A 23779-nucleotide genomic window follows, 5' to 3' on the forward strand; every position below is an offset into this window, starting at 1 on the left:
CACACACACACACACACACACACACACACACACACACACACACACACTTTTCAACTCTGGTAGACAGGAACAATAATCCCACTCTGATCAAAGATATTTTATAGGCTTAAGTACCAGTTTCCACTGCCTACTATTTAGCTTATTATCATTCCTGATATTGTGACCAATAGTAGCTAGAAATTTTTGAGGATTTCTATGTGCCCAGGGCCTGTGCTGGCGGTTTCTCACCAGTTCTCTCATTTTCTTCTTGTCACCGCACAATGAAGAAGTCCCTACTGTCACCGGTGAGGCACGAGGACTGGCAACACACCTCCTTGCCCAAGGTCGCACAGAGCAGCTGACGGGCAGAAGCAGGGTTTCAGCTCGGTGACTCCAGGCCACCACGGCCTTTTCCTCTTCCCAGAGGTGGATGCCAGCCCCAGGAGCTCAGAGACCCTGTGTCCCACTAGCTCTGTGCCCTCCTCTAGTAGCAGGTGGGGACTTCCCAAGCCCAGCCCGTGCTCACTGGCCTTGCTGGCTTCGTTCTGCAGCTGGGCTGCTTCCTGGGCCTAGCCCAAGGTGCTTTACCTGCCCCACTCTGCTTGGCGGTCTCCAACCACCCTGCTTGCTGGCAGCCACACGTGGTCTCTGGAGGTGGGGCAGAAGCACCCATCTGTGGGTGCCTCTCGGCTGGTAACATACTCTTCCCACCCATACAGTCCTCCCTTTCTCTGGTCGGGAGCACCTCTCGGAAATGTTAGGTCTTTGTAGCTCCATTCACCCTGCGGTGACCTTCCTGCTGTGCAGAGAGTATGTTCGTTGAAATTTAAGGCCGATAAGAAGAAAGAATGAGCCTGGAGTCACCTGCCTTAGCAGGCTAGGACCGTTATGAGAGGCAGGCATGGGATGGACAGGACTCACCTTGAGGCCTGGTTGCAGGCGTCTGGCTGGCCCTTTTTGCACCCATGCGTGCAGACATACTTCTCATTGACGGCTCACACCATCTCTGCCTGGTGGGTGTCAGCCTCACTTTAGGAATGAGGGAAACAGAAACTCAGGAAGTTTAAGGGACTTGCTCAAGGTCATAGAGTAAGTGGGTTGGAACTGAAATTTAAATCAGCCTGGCTCTGAAGTCAGAAGCCCCACATGCTCAGCGGGTTGTGGGTGAAGTGCCCGAGTCCGCTCCAAGAAGACACAGCCCGGGGTGGGCTCTGCCCGCAGGCTGTTTCCAGGCGCAGGTCATGCAGCCCTTCTGGGTGGTGCTTCCTGATTCGTAAGGGGAGATAACCAGAGCCAGCCCATTCTCCCCATAGAACCGGATGGAGATAAAATGAGATTATGATTTTTCAGACTTTTGTCCTGGCTGAGGGTTGATGAGGGAGCCATTGGCCCCTTTGAAGAGTCCGAGTGGCTTTTACCTTTAGTTAATAGCTCCTGCACACACGGCAGTGTTTGTTTTAACTTTTAGTCATCAGGACATAGTTGTAGCTTTAAATGTACTTTGTGAGCACTGTCATTCTGGATTAACCATGGGCATTGAGAGATTTGTGGGAGTCAGTGTTAGTCAATCACACCAGAATTCAGGTAGGGTTTGGCTCTGGCCCTGACCTTCCTTTCCTGCTCTCTGCCTGTCTGTCCCTCCCTTCCTTCTCTCCTTCATTCCTCAGATACTTGTTGAGCAGTCAGTATGGGTAAGGAGCAGAGCTGGACATCATGGCATGTGTAAAGATGCGTTATCTCTCGTCCTTGCCATCAAAGAAGATGACCTGATTTTGAGTATTGGCTGTGGGCCAGGCTTGCGCTGGGTACTTTCACATGTACAAACTTAATTCTTTCTAGAATTGCAGCTGTCCTCTGAGGGAGCTATTTCTCGCCTCTCTGATCAGCACCTCAAGTGCCTTCCCATTCACTCAGAGCAAAAGACAAACTTTGTCCAGTCTCCCTGGTATGTATGCCCATGGCTCACTTCCCTTAGTTCATAGCTCAAACGTGGTCTTATTTGTGGGCCTTCTATGACTCCCTAAAACACCAGAGCAAGATCCAGCCCACGACAGCACTCCCCACCCCTGCCCCACCCCACCGCCCCCCGCCACCAGGGAGTCTCCTTTATTTTCCTCCACAGAAGTTATAAGTAGTTGACAGTGTTTACTTATGTACTTGCCTGTGGCTTTCCCGCACTCCCCTCTACCTGCCCCCCACCCTCTAAGAGCCATGAGAGCAGGGGCTTTGCAGGTTGCCTGGCACTTGGGAACTACCTGTTGAATCACTGAACATCACATTAGTGCTTCACTGAATACGCTCTGTTACCTCTTCACAGAGAGAAGCCGCATGCAAGGATCAGAGGCCTCAACATGCTTAAGCTTCAGTTTTTCCCAAATTAGATTCTACACAATCTAGATTCAACACAATCCCAATCAAGGTTGCAGCAGGCATTTTTATAGAAACTGACAATGTAAATTCCAAAAATTTGCAAGGAAATGCAAAGACCTAGAATAGCCAAGAATCTTAAATAAGAAGCACAAAATTGGAAAGCTCACACTACATTGCTACCAAGAATCCCGATAAAGCCAGAGGAGTTGAGATCGCGTAGAACTGGCATAAAGATAGACAAATACAAGATACCACAGAGTTGGGAAGCAGAATAAGCTTCCCTAAACAGCAGGTTAGCTGTTTTCAAATCATGTGCTCTATATGTTTCCAGGTAAAGTGCCTCTAAGTTGAAAGCAATGGGCCCAATTGTCCATCTGATCAAAGTTCAATGATTATGTATCAAGACCTAAAAACAGAGGAGATAGTATATTCATTGTACTTTTTTGAGATTGATAACTGGACCTACACTTTAAATTTAGCAATTCTTCATCTGGAAAAGGGGTATCTGAAAGTTGAAGAAAATTATTGCGCATACTATGTATAAATGTCACTAACCTGCAGTTTAAAGATAAGTTTAGCACTACCTCAGCCAGGTGGTTAAGGCCAATGTCACAGTGATAGATGCTGTTAATACCCTTGATATGATGTGATAAGAATGGCACTTGGCCACTGTGGACTTCTTCTGAAAAACCCACAGGCCCAGTCTGTGAGAAAAACATCAGACAAACCCAAATTGAGGGACATTCTACAGATACTCCCCTGAATTGTCAAGGTCATCCAAGAGAAGGAGAATGTGAGAAACTATCATGTCTATGGGATGCCTAAGAAGACACAATGATTAAGTGTAATGTGGTGTCCTAGATGAGATCTTGGGACAGGAAAAGGACATTAGGTAAAAACTAAGAAAATATTTAAAAAGTGTGGACTTTTCAATAAATGATCCTGGAATACCTGAATGTCCAGATTGGAGGGGAAAAATTTAATTTACAATGGACTATAGATCTTAATGTAAAAGCTAAAATGATAAAGCTTCTAGAAGAAAACAGGATAATTCTTCATGACATTGAAGTAGCAAAGATTTCTGAGGACACAAAAATCACTGACCATGAAATTAAAAACTTATGAACTGGACTTTATCAAATTTAAAAGACACCATCATGAAAGTGAAAAGGCCAGCCACAGACTTGGAGAAAATGTTCACAAATTGATCTCTAGATCTGGCAAAGTCCTGTATGCAGAAGAGAGAAACTTCTACAAATCAGGACAAGGAAGACAAACAGCCCAAGTTTTAAGAAGAAAGAAGAAATAGGCAAAAAAACTTGAATAAACGTCTCACAAAAGAAGCTATCTCAGTGGTCAATAAGCACATGAAAAGATACTCAGCATCATCAATCAGAAGGGAAATGCAAATTCAAATCCCAGTGAGATCCCACAACACAGCCACTAGAATGACTAGAAGTAAGAAACTGATACCAAGTGTTGGCAAGAATGAGGAGCCACTGGAACTCTCACATGCTCCTGGTGCGAATGTAAAATTGTACAGTCACTTTGGAAAACAGTTGGTAGTTTTTAATAAACTAAGCGTACGGCTACCCTATGATACAGCAGTTACACTCCTAAGTATAAGCACTCAAGAGAACGAGCACTTATTTCCACCAAAAGACTTGAGTATAACTTATACTGCTGATGTTAATTTTGACCCCTGGGGAAGGTGGTGTCTGCCAACCTTCTCCACTTGTAAAGTTACCATTCTCCCTTGTAATTAATAAATATATTGTGGGAGACAGTTTAAACTATGCAGATATCCTGAATCTTCTCAAACGTTTGTGTATTAATTTCAGCATCCATCAATGGATCTTGCCTGCAACAATTATTACTATGGGGTACTGACGGTGAGTTTCTGTTTCCTATATTCATTCCTTCAACATTTATGAATTGGAGTTCTTGTGTAAGGGAGATCTGCCTCCCCCACCAACTGCCCCTTTATTTATTATTTTATTTGTATCAGTATGGACTCATGAATAGTTTCTTCTGTGGGTTACACTCTATCATTACTGATTTTGTGTCTTAAGTAGTTTCAAGGATCTTCTCTGCCAGGCTCTCTTTCTTCAGTCTCTCATCATTATCGTGTTATTATTTCTTGAATGTTTAGTTCCTAGATGCAGATGCCGATCCTTCAAATTGGGGGAAGTGTAAAAGGTTTTAAAAGATTCCAAATAGTTTGTGTTCCAGAAAATCCAAGAAACCCAGAACTGGAAGAGCCTCTCAGGAATGAACATGACTGGCATGCTGGGTAGCCTTCCTGTTCCCCTTCACACCTCTCCACCCTTCTGTCTGCACCTGGGGTTCCCCCACACTGATGACATCATGGGCTCCCTGCCTCAGCGTGCTGGGTGGTGTGTGTAGCCAATAGGAGACACCCGCGGTAAATGGGGCAGGTGGAGAGAGAGGTGAGGTATTTATTCCCTTGACTCTCCTCTTAATGAAAAGGTTTCTTCAGGCTGGCTGCGTCCTTCCACCAAATGTCCCCTCCCCTATATGACACACTCCTTCCAGGTTTGGGAAACTGTTTCCCTGTGGTCTCTTCACCCTCGGAGGTGTTAACAGCTTGTCTGATACCAACCCTAGGTAACCACACCATTCCTCTTGGTTCCCCTAGGCCCCGCCTACAGCTTTGTCACGAAGTCCCGTTTCCTGTTGGGATTTTGACCAATAGCTCTCATAAATGTCTAAGGCACTTAGAACATGTGGTTGTCCTGAGTAAAGATTCTGTAGCTTCCCTCCATTGTTAATCACATCAACAGTTATTTTCTTAACCCCAGACAGAATCTTCTCTGCTTTCATTTGAGCTCCATTTTCTCTTTCCTGGCTCTGTGTGATCCTAAAAAAAAAAAAAAAAAATCGCTGCTCAAAATCCTTCTCATTGCAAACTGTGCAATTGAGAAGAGTAGTTGCCACCCCCTTAGACTTCTCTGCTGTTCTTTTAACCAGAGATCACAGAAAAAAATTTTCTTCCCTTTGACCCCCTCGCTTGCATGCCTTTGGGCCCTGTCTAGCTCATCCACATCATGAAATAAAAGGATGGCTCAAAAATACAAGGGTCGGGGGTACAGCTGTGTTCATAGTGGCACTGTTCGTGATAATCAAAAGGTGGAAGCCACTCAGTGTGCGTGGATGGATGACTGGATAAATAAAAGGTGGTATAAACACACAGTGGAATATTATTCAGCCTTAAAAAGGAAGAAAATCCCCATACACGCTATGACATGATAAACCTTAAGGACATTATGCTAAGATTGAAATAAGCTTGCCACAGAAGGACAAATACTGTATGATTCCACTTACATGAGGGACGTAGAGATGCATAGAGACAGAAAGCGGAGTGGTGGCTACAGGGTCTGGGGGAGAGGGAATGGGGAGTTAGGGATTGATGGACACAGAGTTGCAGTTTTGCAAGATGAAGGGAGTTCCGGAGATGGTGGTGATGGTTGTTGACAGTGTGAATACACTTAACCCCCTGAACTATCCACTTAAGAGTGACACATTTGGGGGCGCCTGGGTGGCTCAGTCCTTAAGCGTCTGCCTTCGGCTCGGGTCATGATCCCAGGGTCCTGGGATCGAGCCCCGCATCAGGCTCCCTGCTTGGCGGGAAGCCTGCTTCTCCCTCTCCCACTCCCCCTGCTTGTGTTCCCTCTCTTGCTGTGTCTCTCTGTGTCAAATAAATAAAGAAAAAATCTTTAAAAAAATAAAGAAGAGACACATTTTATGTAATGTGTATTTCACCACAGTCTTTTTAGTACTAAAACAACAACAACAACAACAACAAAAACATGGAGGGGCTCCTGGGTGACTCGGTAGGTTAAACATCAGCCTTGCCTTCTGCTCAGGTCATGATCTCAGAGTTCTGGAATCGGGCTCCGTGCTCAGCAAGGTGTCCGCCTCTTCCTCTCCCTCTGCCCCTCCCCCACTGCTCACCCGTGCTCACTCTCTCTCAAATAAATAAATAAAATCTTAAAAACAAAACCATGGGGAGGGCATGGGAGACAATAGGCTCAGTAGGTGTGGCGCTCCCATGGCAGGTGCCCCCGGGGAACTCGGCTTAGGCGCCGTCTCTTCACACAGGGGCAGTTAAGCAGAATAGCATAGACAGGAGTCAAGTTAACAAGAATCAGGCAAGGAAACAGGAGGGATAAGGAAGAAGAGAGAGTACGTGTAAGTCATCAAGGCTTCATGGTTTCAGGAAATGTTTAAGGACCAACAAATATAAAACAGAGAAGATGGGGTTGATAAAGAACAGCTATTAGTCACTTGTAAGTTTTCATTTATGACTAAGCAATCCCAGTAATCCCAGGATCCCGGAACCTCAGGAAAGCAGCGTGAAGCCCACATCCCTCCCATGAAGCTGCTCTGTCTGGGGGCACCTGGTGAAGGGCTTGGCTTGGCTGGGTGCTCGCTCACGCCCTGGACACATGCGTAGCCGGCACTTTCCTGGGAGCACAGACCTGGGGTCGTGCATCACTAACTTGACACCACATTTTTCATGTCTTAAAACTTGGAACAGACTCCATCTGGAAAACATGAAGCACATGCCCGTTTACAGAGGTGGTAACCCCATCTTAATTATGATACAAGCCTCAACTGCTGAATGGCGTGTCTCACACATCTATCACTAAAATATGGCTGCCGTTGACTGAACGGAGTGTGTGTGTGTAGACAAACTGAGTGTAAGCATGTGGAGCTGCAAAATTCTCCCTCCGCGTCCAGCTCACACCCGTCCCTGTGCACGTATCAGACCAAAGTCACACAACCAGATTATCTTGGACAAAGATTCATTGGCCCCATTAAAACATATCTACAACTTGAAGTTTTGAGACTGCTAGTGCATTCGCAAAGTGTCGGGTTTGGAGTTCTGACCTCAGACCCTCTGAGAACAGAAGTGTGTGGGCAATGGTGACTCAGCTCTCCCGGGGTCCCCACCCTGATCCCGGCCACTCTGCCCGCTTGACCACCACAGCCTTCACCTCAAGTTCCCCCTGCAGGCTCTGGCCTCATGGACACCTGCTCAGAGGGCTGGCGGGAGGGGGCGCACCCCAGACAGACGGGACTCTGGGACGAGTGTGAATAAAATAAGGAGTCTGAGCCATGGCTCCGAAGCGTGAAGACTCACAGGCCTGCATATGGCAGAGGAACCCGGATCTGTGAGGCTTAAGACATCCAGCCAGCTGCCTGGGAGAGTGCAGGCTCTGGGCTGTGAGGTAGTCTCTGATGACTTTGGGTTGCAAGAACATTCCTGGATTGTTACTTAATTTTTCGCATTTGTGTGCCTTGACTATCTAGGGAAGTGTAAATGCCTTAAAGGAAGGACTGTGGATTATAGTACTTTAGGGCCCTGTTTTTTCCTGGCTGCATGCAAGAGGGGTTTGTGTGTTTGAATGAACAGATATATAAATGCTGTCTGTCCTTTACAATGTCACGGGCACCTTGCAGGTTTAAGGTCTGAGATAAACAGATACTTCATTGAGCTGGGTCTGGACAACAATTGTCAAAGTGTGATCTGGGGACCCCTGGGGGGTCTGGGAGGTCAAAACAACTTTCCTCATATTAACACATTATTTGCCTTTTTTTACTCTGGTGAATATACAGTGAACGTGTCTAGAAGCTCTTTTGACTTCTGATGATGGCACGGCTCTGACATCTATTGGAATGAGTGCTTGCGTATTTAAGATTTCTCAGTTTGGGGTGCCTGCGTGGCTCAGTTGGTTAAGCGACTGCCTTCGGCTCAGGTCATGATCCTGGAGTCCCGGGATCGAGTCCCACATCGGGCTCCCTGCTCAGCAGGGAGTCTGCTTCTCCCTCTGACCCTCTTCCCTCCCGTGCTTTCTATCTCTCATTCTCTCTCTCTCTCAAATAAATAAAATCTTTAAAAAAAAAAAAAAAAGATTTCTCAGTTTGGACCCGCATACACAAGAGCTCTGCAGTGTCCTCAATAATTTGTTGAGAGTGTAAAGGGTTTTGCTGGAACCCAAAAGTTGGAGAAGCTCTGGGCTCAGGCTTGTGGGTTAGATAAGAACAAAATGGTGACACCCAGACAGACCTGTAAAAAAAGTCTAGAAGCAGAACAATAATCATCTGTTCTTTTTTACAGGAAAAACTGCGTAGAAAATCTAATGGATGAAGATGAGAAAGACAGGGCAAAGAGGTAAGGAGGCAGGGCTTTCCTGCCTCGGCACGTTTCGTGTGGTCTGCCAGGCTCAAGCATGCTTGTCCTCGCTCCGCATGGATGAGAGCACCAGCAAGACAGGCTGGGGGGGGGGGGGAGGGAACATGCTCTTGGTATCCACTGTCCTTGATATATTGCAGTTGCTCTACTAAAAAAAGAAATGTATACCAGCTCCCTCAATTTTGTTCCTTATCCTGAAATTCCTCATCGTCTGGGATTTGCCAGGTGGTTTTATTTTTCACATGTTTGTGTATTAACCCTGGTGACCTGGGTCTCCTTTCACGGGCCACTGGTTACCACTTTTCCAGCACAGACACTGCTCGTAAGGCAGCCTGGCTGGAACCAGGCACGCCTGGGTTCAAATCCTGGCCCCACTGTGGGAGCTGCCTGGCTTTGGACAATAACAAGAATCATCTTTCCCACACATGGAGCACATAGTAATAATCATCCCCGTGCACTAAGCACTTCCATACACCCTGCCTCAGTTTCTTCATCTGTTCTTGGAGATCCCATGCCTTATGTGGTTGTGGAGTTGGCCAGAAATACTAGCTTGGTAGCTGGTGTGTCCGAGCCGTTATAACCCTATCCTTGCTTACTCCTCCACTGGGCATTTACTGAATACCTACTGTGTGTGGAGTCATGGAGTTGATAGTTTGAAGGTAAAGAGCCTTCGAACATTCTCGACGTCACACAATTCGCCCCCAGGGGCAGTTACTGTGCTAGGCTTCAGGGAAGAAAGGGGACATGAAGAGGACACAGGTGAATGGAGGCAGTTGGTAAGTGACTACAGACCATCGGCTGCTGGTGACAGGCCTGGAAATAGAGTGTGTTCTCCGGGGAAAGCCTTCACTCAGGCCCGAGGATGTGCCTTCTTCCTCCGGTCTCATCTCTTTCTGTTTCTGTGACGGTGGGGGGGGGGGGGGGGGGGGGGGGGGGGTCCCCCAGGCCTCTGTGACAGGCTCTCAGACTGCTGCAGAGCTGAAGGGTTTGCCTGCTTCCCTTCACAGAACCCACTGCCTGGTTGTCACTTAGAGCATCTTCCACTCGCAAATGGTGGAGCCTCAGAGGTCCCCCATTTTGGTGTCTGCCTTCCATGGCTCCTGTTGGCAGGAGGAAGGGTGGCAGGCATGAGAACAAGTCCTCAGCCACTCCAGGCCGGCCAGCCCTGAATTGCAGGGCACAGGGGGAGTCTGCCTTGCTTGTCAATTTCCCAAGTATTTCCTTAGAGAAAAATCAGGGAGCAGGGGAAATGGCCAGAGGTATGGATGAAACATGGTGCGCCCAGAGCGAGGATTGTTGAAACGGGGCGGTTCATCGTATACTTATCTCCACCTTTCCATGTTTGAAAATTTTCTCGGGGCACCTGGGTGGTGCAGTCGGTTGGGTGTCTGACTCTTGGTTTTGGCTCAGGTCATGATCTCAGGGTCTTGAGATGGAGCCCCATGTCGGGCTCTGCGCTCAGTGTGGAATCTACTTGAGATTCTCTCTCCCTCTCCCTCTGCCCCTCCCGCTCATGCTCTCTGTCTCCAAAATAAATAAAATCTTTTTTTAAAAAAAAAGGAAAAGAAAACGTTCTCTAATAAAAATCTAAATAGACAACAATTCAAATAACACCCCAGTTTATTCTGAAGTAACATGCCCTCCCCCATGCTCCCCACAGCGTTGCCTCTCAGACCTTAAGCCACAACCTCCAAGGGTCGCAAAATCCGTGTGGTCTCAAGTAACAAGTGGATGAACAGACTAACCCAGACCAGACGAGAATGGAACCCTCCTGCCCTCTCTCATGGGCAGGCTGGCTTCTGGTTCTTTCCTCTGGGTGTTTGGCCTCTTGGTCTCCTCGCAGGGAGCTGTGGATTGGGTGCAGAGGTGGACACCAGCCCTGTCCCAGCTCGCGAATTCCAGCACCCCTCCCCTCTCTCAGCTACCACTTTCTCACCTGCAACACCAGGCAGTCACTTCTGCCCTGCCCTCCTCCAGGGTGATTAATACATTGACAGGGTATTCTTGTTAGCATCATGAAAGGGTCAGCAGTGATGGCCGGCAGTCACAGAGTGCTTCCTGGGTGCCCTCATCCTTGGATGCTAAGTACTTTTCTATGCATTCTCTCCTATCATCTCAACGTTCCTTTGAGGTGTATTTCACTGTTATTCCCATTCTGTGGATGAGGAACTAAGGCTCAGTACCTTGTCAAACATCATAAAGCTCGAACAAGTGGCAGAAGTGGAAGTGAACTGTAGGCTTCCTAACCTCAGACTCTGTTCTTATTCCCCAGACCATGAGCACATCCCTTCACGTAGGGACTGTCAGCCTTTCTGGCAGGCCCAGACTGAGAGCTCTGTTGCGGCGTGACTCTGAAGTCAGTGGGAGTTTGCTTCTGCCATCCTCATTTTCGTGTCATCTCCTGGCCCCCTGGCCCTAGCCCTGCCTCCACTGCAATGCTTACCTCGAAATCCAGAGATGAAATTCTTCCATACTCAGGCGTCACCAGATAGACACAGTCCAATAAAATCTTAGCTAAAAGTTCGTAGCAATAAATCAGGTCTTATGCAGTTTCTTTCCATTCATTCCCACCCCTGTTTGCTTTGAGCCGTGGACACCCACACCCCCACACTGCCTGTTTGGGAACCTCCATGCACACATACGGGGTAGTGAGGCTGCTGGCTGGCCCTCACCCCCTCTTGACCTCAGAGAGGGAAACAGGTCTAGAATGTTTGGTAATACCCAGATCCTTTTGCCAGAATACCAGCAATAATGCAGTGTCCCTCATAACATGTGGGAAAGACCAGGAAAAAACGACCACAATCCTAAGATTATATCCGTTTCGAAGCCTCCCATTCTAGCAGGCTTTGTAACAGCATGAGAGGCCCTTCCCCTAATCCCACCTGGAGGCCTGATAGGAATAGTTTGCACTCAACATGATTTTTTTTTTTTTTTTTGATGAGATTAGAAATGCTCAGCTTCAGCTCAAAACCCTTATTGTCTCCAGAAAACACGCGTTCTGTTGGGCAAGGTTTCCAAAGCTTTAGGGAATTTCCGGTTTGTTTGGATTGTTTGATCAAGTATTCGGAACCAGGACAAGTTCCACTTTCTTCTGTGAATTCCCCTGCAAATCCGGGGAGTATTGAGTGCCCATTGTGTGTCAGAGCTGTTTGCTATTTTCTTGAGGGAAGATGCAAAAACACAGGCCTTGAACTCAAAAAGGAAACAGTTTGACGGAGAGACATTTGGAATCCCTGGATAACAAGGTTCCCAGTGGACCATTTTGTGGTCCAGTCATACACCTGCGTTTCTAATTCTGGTGTGATGTAGTTTTGTGGTGTGTGTGTGCGTGTGTGCGTGTGGTCATCCAGGAAGTGGTGTGACGGGCAGGAAGTGCACAGCTTAGAATGAGACAGGCCTGCTTTGACTCCTGACACTTTTACTTTCTGTCCTCAGACGAGCTACTACACTTATCTTAGCTGCAGTTTCTTCCTCTGTAAAATGGGGGTGATGATAGCAGCAACCTCTTGGTAGGGTTCCGGCAGAATTAAACGCAGCTGCGTGTAAGCCCATGACACACTGCGGAGGGCACGGAGCTAACAAGGAACGCTAATGTGTCCGGAGCCCTCACTGTGGGCTTGCAGCATTTTGCAGGCATGACCTCTGTGATCCTCACAGCAACCCCACAAGCTCGGTTATCATTAGCCCCATTTTACAGCCGAGAAAGCCGAGGCGTGGGATCACACAGTCCCAGTCAGTGCCAGACAGGGATTTAAATTCAGGCAATATTCCGAGTCTGGGCTCCTAACAACATCTCATGGCAGTCAGTAAATGGGAGCCTTTTGGCTGACCATGTGCGCAAGGGGTAGGGGGCAGAAAGTGCCGTAGGAATCCTCACTTCCCAAAGAAAGCCAGTTTCTGTAACTTTGCAGTATTGTAAAGTACAGCTTATTCCGTTTCGTGAGAGAACGGAGCACTAAGAAGAAGCTCACTCGTGGTGGCCTCTTTCTTCTGTCCCATATTAAGTGACTAGTTCGTCAGCATTCATTAAAGTGACATCATCTCCTACCAGCTGGGAAGTTTTGTTTCCATAACCGTGTGCATTTTTGTTGCAGGAGGGAAGATGGGCAGTAAGATTAGAGTGGTTGCTGCCTTTTATTAATAAGAATGAGGAGTGTCAGGCAGAAGGAGCCAATTCTTGGGGTTCTCGTTAGCGTGAATGCTGGTTTGCACACACAAGCTAAAGTCAGGCAAGAGGGAGATCCAGCACCACAACCAAGAAGCCCATGCATGCACTTTTGCAGAAGCTGAGTGTTGCAGAAGGAAAAGCTTTAGCCATTGGGAGGCTGCTCATTTCTCCTGGTTCCCCCGGGGAGACTTTATCAATGTGGACCAATGACTGAGAGCATTCAGTCACCCTTCCATCAATATTTGTTAACTAAGTAATATACTAAGCAAGTGGAAGAAAAAAGGAGGATACATAGCATTACCTTGCCCTCAGAGGGCTTTGGGCAAGATAGAGAAGCATTCTGGAAAACAAGCATAAAGGAGGAAACATATCCTGCAGGGCCTGTGTTGAGCAGAGCCGGGAATGATCAGAATTCATAAGCTCTATTTCTCAGCCAAGTGCTCTTTCATGGAGAGGAATATGGTTAAGAGGAGGAGACCGACCTCGTTTTATTGTTTCATTTCTCTGGAGGTAAATTCTGTAGGTCTGAAAGGAAAAGCTGGTCTGATCCATGAAGGTCGTAGCCCACTTGCAGGACTCCAGCTCCACAGCACGCTTGCTGGTGCCCCTGGGTGCACGCTTGGTGCAGAGTGAAAAGCCTGGCCCTATTCATGATATGTCGATGTTTCCAGCTGGAGCCGATAGTGCTAATTTTGCTATGATTTTCCTTCATAGGCTCTTGATTGGGAGTTATGCACATCATCGTAAGCCCCGACACAGGGGGGAGATGGCAGTAAAAAATGTTTGAGACTTCCTTTCTGTTTGTTTTATTTGGTGATTAAGGCAGCAGCCGGCTTTGCAAGAACATAGAGGTATCAGGACACACGATTCATTTATATTGCCCTGTAATTTCCAGATGAGTGATTCTGTATTCCAAACAAAGGGAAAAAGTAGAACCGCACTCGCAGGCAGAATGCTAATTCTTACTGTGGCCCAGTAAACAGCAGAATGGAAAAGGGGCCTCCCTCTATTCGGGGCTCTTGGCTTCTACCCTGGTGGGGTAATTTGGTCGGCTAAGAAGAATTGTCAGAAGGAGAACTGTGTGCCTGGTAGGCTTAGAAACTTGGGAAAGTCCTTGGCCAGGGACACCCAGAACCTCTCTGGGAGCATCTGTGGCAAAGAGGAATTCACTAAAGGCCCTTTCAATGATTTCAATAAATTTTAAGTTGAAAAAGGGTGGTCCGAAGTCCACCATTTTGAAAATGTTTCTTTTCTGCAGGAAAAGCTAAATATTCGTTTGAGAATTTCAGGGACAAATTGCTGAGGCTTGTGCTCCCATGAAATTCTCCCTGTGTGACTGTTAAGTAAGAATCACTGGAAAATTAAGCCAACTTCCCATTTGGGCCTCAACATTTTCTGATAACTCCGGTTAAGAGTAAAAATGTCCCAGTTACATCTCAGGAGGAAAGAATAGCACCGGCTGAGCTCAGGGATCCCACAATCCCTTCGCCAAGTCTCTGCAGTAGAAAACATACTCTAGAATTCTCCATGAGATGAGGGCAGCACCAGCCTGACCCATCTAGCACCACATGGGGTGACTTCTCTCTCCACACACCCAGGTGACATTCTCTCCTTGAACTGAGCTCCTGAGCTCAGTGGCGTCCTCATCCCCCACCCCCTGGGGGTGCAGGAGGCTGCCTGGCTTATGGACATGAGGAGGTGTGCACCTGTCCTGAGGACCCAGGCCTGGGTACAGGAGGGCACTGCTCTGACCTGAAATGGACCTTGCTTTATGCCAGAATTTCCCAGAATGGGAAACACTAATCTGAGGAAATGCCCCTGAAAACAAGTTTGGGCCATGCTGTTTACTTCTTCCTCCCTTTTGGAGAGTTTCAGCTCCTTAGCACATTAAAAGTGCTAAGACAGCAATTAACAAATAACCCAAAATCTGTTCCATTTTATGTAACTGTGAATTTAAAAAATTACCTGGGAAAAAAAAAAACCCAAAATTAGTAACAACAAAATAACCTTCCCTGGCCATAGTTCTTCTTTTTTCTCTAAATAATTCTTCATGATTTTCCATGGAAGACCCTTTGCCCAACACTGTCTTATATCAACTTTATTCCCATCATTTTTGTACATTTTCTTACATATGAAAAAACACCAAAACATTTGAAAAATACTGAAATGTTTAAAGCAGTCAACAAACTCATTTATAACCATCACTACCTATAGAGAGCCACTGTTATTATTTAGACATATTTCCCATCTCGTTTTTCTACAATGCCCGTCAAGTTTTAAGAGGAATCCCCTTATGAGGTCTTTGTTCATGTGGCTGATCAGACTCTAACTGATTCTTCGTGGAAGTTAACCTTTCATGGATAGAACTGTCTTACTGTGGAGGATATTTAAAAATTTATGTCATGCCTCCGAGGATTGCCTTTGTCACAGTTGCCTCCCTGGATGTTGACAGTGAGCACCTACTTGATAGATTTCAATTCTACAAGAAACTGTGAGTTCCTTCTTCAACCACTCCCTCTGTTTCAGGTTCCCCAAAGCCTTTTGTGGAGACTTCAAAAGAAGCCTAAGACCCAATCCTGATAAGCCTTCTCAGACAGGTTCATTTTGCTCCATTTATAATTCTCAGGTTTGAGAGGACAAGTCTGCATGCTGATCGGTTTCTGTCTCATCCTATAATGTGGAACTAGTTAGCCCAGTTTCGATATGTCAGAATTCCTGGTCTAGAAGGAATCTTGGGCATCACTGAGCCTTTGCCTTAGGCATTAGCTCTCCTACGTCTGGATAACAAACCTCTCCAAATGTACAGGATTCAACCATGGCATTCATTTGCCCATGGATCTTCAGCTCGGGTAGGGCCTGGCAGGGAATGTTTGTCCCTGTTCCCTGTGGTCTTGGCTAGAGCAGCTCAAAGATGGTGGGCTGGAGGGGCACCTGGGTGACTCGGTCGGTTGAGCATCCATTCTTGGTTTCTGCGGGGGTTGTGATCTCATGGGTCATGGGATCGAGCCTGCCTCTCTCTCTCTCTCTCTCTCTCTCTCTCTCTAAGATAAATAAATTAAAAAAAAAAAAAGATTGTGGGCTGGAACCACCTGAAGACATGTTTATTCCCGTGGCTAGTGGTTGATATAAGCTGTCAACTGGGACTGTGGCTTTCTACATGGAGGAGTGGTGGCTTCCTCACAACACGTGACTGGGTTCCAGGGCAAGCATTCATGGGTGAGAGAGCCAGAGGGAAGCTGTGTGTCTGTTACTACCTAGCCTTGGAAGTCAAGCAGTTCCCTTGTGCTGCATTCTATTCCCTAGATGCAAGTCACTGAGGTCAGCCAGCCCGTACTCAAGGAGGGAGGGGGATTAGAACTCATCTTTTGATGGGGCAGGGGGAGTTTCAGAAAATTTTTAATTCTCTGGTTTGAAATCACCATACCAATGTCCTCACTATTTTGTAAGAGGAAACTGAGGCCCATGGAGGTGGGAGTGCCTTGCCCACTCTTTCCTGGCATAGGTGGCAGAACCAGGATGAGAACTCACATCTTCAGGAAATCTGTTTAATGATCCTTCAGCTAAGCTGTACCATCCTGATTCTCTGCTACCCCAATCACTCTTTAACTTCCAGTGGTGCCTGTAAGTGTGAAAGTAATGTGCCTCATAAAATGCCTTTCACCCCTCCCCATGGAGACTCTTTGTAGGAAAAAGTTACTCTGCCTGGAACTGCATACTTACAGACCTATTGTTATACCTTTTACTCAAAAACCCAGCTGCCCTTAGCAGCAAGGGCAGCCCACCGGTGCTTCTATCACTGGTTTCGGCCACTGTCTTCCAACTTCATTGGGTAGCATTTGATTTTTTCAGCTTTTACTCCATTTGGCCAACTACATGTGATTCAGAGGCCATCTTCTATTTTCCCTCATCAGCATGTCCTATCTACTCAGTTAACAGAACTAGATTTGCTGGGGTCAATTTAAAAGATGGCAACCTATCTGCACATGAAGTAGATTAAAAGGAAGAGTCCGCCCATGATGATAGTAATTTTTTCCTGTTTCCACTGACTTTATCTTGATTCCTGATCTAGTTCACAGATCAGGAGTTCTGATACAATGATTTTTCATTTCTTCCCCTTAGGAAAACCCAGGATTTGGGGTGACATGTAAAATGCACCTGCACCACTGTCATGTGCCCTTGTGAATTTAGAGAGGGCCAAGGACACAAACCTACAGGAGCATGTTTACATTCACCTGCCTGCTCAAACTCCCCATTCCTGCCATGGGGCCTCTCCTAGGAGGATAGGACATGAGCATCTTCCTTCCTGGCCTGTGCCATAAGCTTCTCAGAAGGACCTGCTCCCCATCCCAGCTACAGCTATCCTTCTTGAGTGGTTGCATGTAAAGCCCAGTCTTGCACACTAAGTATCCACACCTGTGATCATCTCACCAAGAAGGAGAGGAGAGAAGCATTGAGCATGTTTTATATAATATGCCTCATGAAATCCCCCAACAGAAGGGCCTTCAAGATTCCACTTATTGGAGAAATGAAAATAGGAGGCAAACTAGAAAAGTATCAGAATTTGGAGTACCACTGACCTGGTATTTTCTCCCCTCCAGTACCGCCTAACCTAGACTCAATGTAGCCAAAACCCAGAAGTGCTGGCAGAGAGAGGACCCAGAGAAACCCTCTAGGACTGCCTGGGGAGCAGGATCAGGGTCTCGAAGGCTCAGATTGATCAAGGGGAAATCTGCCCTCTTTTGTTATTTTCTCCATGCCTTTGTGCCCTGTAAGCAATCCTGGGATAGCAGCAGCGGGAGGAACAACAGCAACAACAGGGATCCATAGGAAACCTGAAATGTTGAGGGAAAGGAATCTCTCTCTCTGAGTGGAGGAACTATCATTCTAAGAGGGTGGGATGAAACTCTTCTTTCTTCCTCTCTATCTTTCTACTGCATGACCCCCAATGAAGGTGCAGATGTAAAAAGTGTGAGGCAAAGCAGAATAAAGCAAAGAACCAGCTTTCTGGCCAGAGGAACAAAAAGGGAGCCATGGGAACCAGAAAGTACAAGGCAGAGATCTGAAAAGAAGGAGCTCAGGAAAGTGACCATATAAAGAAGGTTATGAGATCCTGAGCTCACCACCAAACTGAATATGCGTGGGTCTGACCTTAAATAGTGTACCATAGCCTTTCAAATCTGAAATGTAGGATAGACCACCACCCAAGGTCCAAGACCAGCTACATGGGACAAATCTAAATAGCACCATGGATTTCTTATCAGAAACCATGGAAGCCATCTGGTAGTGACACAGAATTTTTTTTTAAGTTGAAAGAGAAGAACCATTAGCCCAGGATTCTAGATCCAGTAAAAATATCCATCAGAAATGAAGGTAAGTGAAGACATTCTCAAATGAAAAAAAAAAAAACAAAAAACAAAAAACCTAAAAACTAAAAACTAAAAGTTTTTTTTATCAGTAGACCTGCTCTAAAAGAATTGCTAAAGGAAGTTTTTCTAACAGAAAGGAAATGATACCAGATGGACACTTGGGATAAGAGATATAAAGGAAGAGTAACAGAAATGGTAAATATCTGGCTACATAGAATAGATAGTCTGACATTTGGGAAAAATAACATAATCTGATATGATTCAGTGTATGTAGATGTAGTACCTAAGATAACTACAACATAAAGGGAGGGAGGATATAGGGAACTAAATGGAATAAAGTTTCTCCATTCCACTTGAAATGGTAAAATATTCTAAGTAGGCCCTGCAATGATAGTTTTTTATATTATAACCCATAGAGTGCTTACTAAGCACTACACAAGGAACTATATTAAATAAAAACACAATAGATAAATTAAAATGAAATACTTTATAAATTAAATAAATTAAAATGAAATAAACAACCCAAAAGAAGGCAGGATAAAAGAAATGGGAACAAAAACAAAAGACAAGGAATGAAAAAAATAAAACAGAAAACAGATGGTAAAATGGTACACCTAAATCCAAACATATAATTACATTAAATGTAAGTGGTCTAAACATGCCAACTAAAAGAGATTGTCAGAATGAATTTTTTTAATGACTTCACTATCTGCTGTTCACAAAGTGTTCACTCAAAATATGATGATATAAGTAGGCTCAAAGGAAAACTGTGGAAAATGATATACCACACAAACATTGCTTAAAAGAAGGCCAGAGTGATTATATTAATATAAAATAAAGTAGATTTCAGAGCAAAGAAAATTACCAGGAATAAAGAATGGCATTACATAATGATAGTCGATTTACCAAGAACACATAACAATTCTAAATGTGTATACACCTAACAACAGAGCTTCAAACTGCAATGAGTCTTTAATATGCTCATCTCAGTAATAGAACTAGTAGAGAGAAATTCAGCAAGAGTTTATAAGAACTGAAAAACACCATCAACCAAGAGGATCTGCCTGACATTTTTAGAACACTCCACCCGACAATAGCAGAATACACACTGTTTTCAAGTACCCATTGAACATTCACTCACCAAATCCTGCTTCATAAAATAAATGTAAAGAAGTCTAAATGAGCGAAATTAAATTACAAACAGAAAGATGGTGAGAACAATAGCTCTAAAACTTGGAAATTAACAGTATGGCTACTAAGTAATTCAAAGGTTAAAGAGGAAGTCTCAAGGAATTTTAGAAAATATTTTGACCTGAACAAATATAAAAATACAATATATCAAAATTTGTGGGTTGCAGCTAAAGCAGTGCTTAGAGGAAAATCTATAGCATTAAATGGTTATAGTGGAAAAGAGTAAAGGTCTCAAATCAACAACTAAGCTTCCACCTTAAGAAACTATAACAGCAGAGCAAAATAAATTCAAAGCAAAAAGAAGAATGAAAATTATAATAAAGAGCAAAAATCAATAAAACTGAAAACAGAAAAATAATAGAGAAAAGTCAAAAGGTGATTTTTAAAAAAATCAATAAAAATGGTAAGCCTTTTGCATGAATGACCAAAAAGAAGTCACAAATTACCAATAGCAGGAATAAAAAAGGAGATATTATTACACACTCTTCAGACATCAAAGGGGCCATGAAGGAATACTATAAACAACTCTATCCACATAAATTTGACAACTTAGATGAGAGGTACCCATTACTCAAAAACCATAAGCTACCAAAACTCCTACAAGATGAAATAGAAAGCCTAAAGTGTCCCAAATAACGGAATTGAATTTGTAGTTAAAAATCTTCTGAAAAAGAAATCTCAGACCCAGATGGTTCCGCTGAAGAATTCTGCCAAACATTAAAAGGAAAAAAAAACCAACTCGACGCAGTCCTTTCCAGAAAATTAAGAGGAGGAACTACTTCCCAACTTATTTTCTGAGACCATTATTACCCAAGGGGAGGCGGGGGGAACAGTATAAGAAAAGAAAACTACAGACAGATATCCTTCATGAACACAAATGCAAAAATCCTCAACAAAACATTAGCAAGTATATATGTGTGTGATATATACATACATCATATATACATATATGTAAAATACATCATGACCAAGTGGAGTTTTATCCAGAGATTGCCAGGATGTTCAGTATTCAAAAACCAATCATTGTCCTCCATCAAGTTAGGAGGATAAAGAAGAAAAACCAAAACCCACATGATCATATTCAGTGAAGCAGAAAAGGGGTTTTACAGAATTCAACTTGTATTTTTGTTATAAACTCTCAGCAAACTAGGAAAAGGAGAAAATCTCCTTAACTTGATAAAGGGAATTTACATAAAACCTACAGCTGATATACTTACTGGCAAAAGATTAAATGTTTTCCCCCTAAGATGGGGAATAAGACAAAGGTATCTGCTATCATCACTCCAATAAGACCATAAAAGAAATCAAAGGCATATTGATTGGAAAAAAGGAAATAATGCTTCCCTTATTGACAGAGGACATGTTTGTATATATAGAACATCCCAAGAGACTTAGCAAAACAAACAAATAAAAAACTCCTATAACTAATAAGTGAATTTAGCAAGGTCACAGGATACAAGGTCAACACACAAATCAATCATCTTTCTGTAGGCCAACAGTGAACTATTAGAAACTGATATTAAAAACACAGTGCCACTTTTAACCAATCCAAAATAATGAAATACTTAAGTATAAATCGAATAAAACGTATGTGAGATACCTATGTGAAAAGTGCAAAATGCTCATAGTAGAAATCAGTGAAGACCTAAATAAATGGAAAGATATATTGTGTTTATTATTGGAAGACTCAACAGAATAAAGATACCAAATTTTCCCAAATTGGTCCATAGATTTAAAGCAAATCCAATCAAAATCCCAGCAGAACTCTTTGTAGATATACACAAGTTGATTGTAAAATGTAATGGAAAGGCAGAGAAACTAGAATAGTCCAAATAATTTTGAAAAGGAGGAATAAAGTTGGAGGAATCACATTATCCAATTTTAAGACTTCTTATAAAGCTGCAGTAATCAAGACAGCATGGTATTTGTGGAGGAATAGATCCATACATAGGTCAACGAGACAAAATAGAGAATCGAGAACTCAGAAATTGACCCACATAAATATGACCAACTGATTTTTTACAAAGGTAATCTCATGTAGAAATATCTTTTCCTTAATGGAGTTGGAACAATTGGACAACCACATACAAACAAATAAACTTCAACCAAAACCTTACATATTATAAAAATAACTAGCTCAAAGTGGATCATGAAATGTAAAATGTGTAGAACTCCCGGAAGAAAACACAGGAGAAAAATCTCTGTGGCCTGTGGCTGGGCAGATGATGCCCAGACCTGACACCAAAAGCACAATCCACAAAAGAAAAAAATTGCTAACTTGGACTTCATCACAATGAGAAACTTTGACTCTGTGAAAGACACTAGTAAGAGAATAAAAAGGTGAGCTGTGAGAAAATATTGACAAATCATACGTCGGACAAAGGCCTTGTGTCGGAATATATAAAGGACACTTAACACTCAACAGTAAGGAAACAAAAAGCCCCATTTAAAAATGGGCAAAAGACATGAACAGATGCTTCACCAAAGAAGATATACAGATGGCAAAAAAAAAAAGAACATCATTAGCCATTAGATAAATGCAAATTTAAGCCCCATGAGATAATACTGCCTATCTCTTAGATTAGCTAAAATTACAAGTACTGATGATACTAACTCCCCTTGAGGATGTAGAACGTCTGGATCACTCCTACATGACTAGTAAGGAGGTAGGATGGTAAAGCCACTCTGGGAAACAGTTTGGCAGTTTCTTATGAAGTTAAATGCACATTTTCCGTAGGACCCAGGTTACTCATTTCAGAGAGCTGAAAACTTGTGTTCACACACAAAATACCTGTACACAAATGTTTACAGCAGCTCTATTCATAACCACCAAAAAAAAGGGGGGGAACCAACCCAAATTTCCTTTGCAGATGAATGGATAAACCAGCTGTGGGACAGCCATACAATAGAAAACCAGTTCTCAGCATTAAGAAGGGGCAAGGTACAGTAGGCTCAGCAACCTGAATGAATCTCAAAGGCATTCTGTGGGTAGAAGAAGCCAGGCTCAGGGGTTATGTGCTGTATGGTTGTATTTCTGTGACATTCTCCAAAAGAGAGCATGGTGATGGAGAACAGGACAGGGGTTGCCTGGGGTTACAGGTGTGCAGAGAATGAAGGAGCTTTGGAGGGAACTCTTCTGTCTCTTGGTTGTGATCATGGTTACATGAATTTATACACATGCGAAAATTTATAGAACTCTGCCCAAAAGAAAAAGTCAAGTTTACTATATGGTCATTTCGAGAGTAAAAAATTTAAAGGTACATATCATCAGCATTACTTTTTCTTAGACAAATGAAATTCAGGTGAAGCACTCCACTTTCTCCCCTATCTCCTCAACAAGGGGTTTGGTTAGTACTGAGCTGGGGTGCACAGCCCGTAGCCATGCAGGGCACTGTGGTACTGTGCCTGACCACCCTCACCTCTTCCAGTCTCTGCTCACTTCCCCCTGAGTTGGGTCCCTCTCCCCTTTCTCCTGATGTCCTAACCTTTTCCCTTCCCCAGACTGCCCGTCAGTACCCTGCCCCGGACTCATCAAAAGCCGAGACCAAATCGCCTGTACTGGCATTTGAGACTCTGGTTGGCCTCACTCTTCTTGTCTCTCTCTCTCTCACTTTACTTTCCCACATGTCACCAACTGTCCTGTCAAAGCTGAGCACGCGGCTCTTCCTTGGTTGTCTCCCCACCACCTGCCCACTCACCGCTCGAGGCCACCTCGCACCAGCCCCTCCCCTGAGGGCTTCCCTGACCACCTCACATGGCTGATCTCCTTCCCTTTTGAACTCCTTTGGCAGTTTGTCTAAACTTGTCTCCTAACCCCTATCACATTGCACCTGATGTGTGAATTGCATCTCTTCCTCTAGACTCTGAGCTTCTTTCAGTTGGCTGTTTTTAGTTGATTTTCTGTGGTATTCTTCCCTGAACACAAATACCATCATCCTATTAGCATCAATGCCATTTTTCTGCAGAATATGTTTTGGTTCTGTGCTATAACCTCAAGCAGCCAGAATTTGTCACTCTTAGTCCCGTGCTCCCAGAGCACTGGTGCATGGCTCCGTAACAGATACCTTCACGATGGTTCTGGAGGGAGCTGTAGGAGGCAAGAGAGAGTGCCCTGCTTCACAGCACGGGCGCCCAAGCCAGCCAGCTCCCCCATTTCCCAGTCACGTGACTTCAGTGGGTCACGTCACGTGTCCATGCCTCAGCTGCTTCGTCTGTGAACTGGGAATTATAGTATCTATCTTAAAGTGTCATTGCGAGGATTAAAGTAATTGATATATGTAAAGTATTTAAAATAGTGCCTGTTACATAGTAAGCGCCCAACGAATGTTATCTATGGAAACATTGTCCCTTGAGGGACACCAGAAAAGATCACCTCGGGCTTTTTGAGCCCTGCATTCAAAACCAAAGGTTCAGGCTTGTATCAGTGTATATTTAACGCACGCACACACACACACACACACACACACACACACACACACACACACA

At 44.4% G+C, this 23779-nt stretch overlaps 1 protein-coding gene across 2 annotated transcripts in view; it reads left to right on the forward strand.

The window, feature by feature from the left end:
* Positions 1-23779, forward strand: part of NPAS2 (neuronal PAS domain protein 2) — a 151963-nt gene that overhangs the window by 61822 nt on the left and 66362 nt on the right. For both annotated transcript variants that reach the window (XM_025869020.2, XM_073897862.1), the window contains exon 2: positions 8495-8548. In XM_025869020.2, coding sequence (XP_025724805.1) covers positions 8517-8548 — 32 coding nt within the window. In that variant the 5' untranslated portion in view covers positions 8495-8516. The remainder of the gene's footprint in view (positions 1-8494; positions 8549-23779) is intronic.

Source organism: Callorhinus ursinus, unplaced genomic scaffold (assembly GCF_003265705.2).
Source record: "Callorhinus ursinus isolate GAN/ISIS: 27379988/994484 unplaced genomic scaffold, GSC_fseal_2.0 scaffold10, whole genome shotgun sequence".
Lineage (NCBI taxonomy): Eukaryota > Metazoa > Chordata > Mammalia > Carnivora > Otariidae > Callorhinus > Callorhinus ursinus.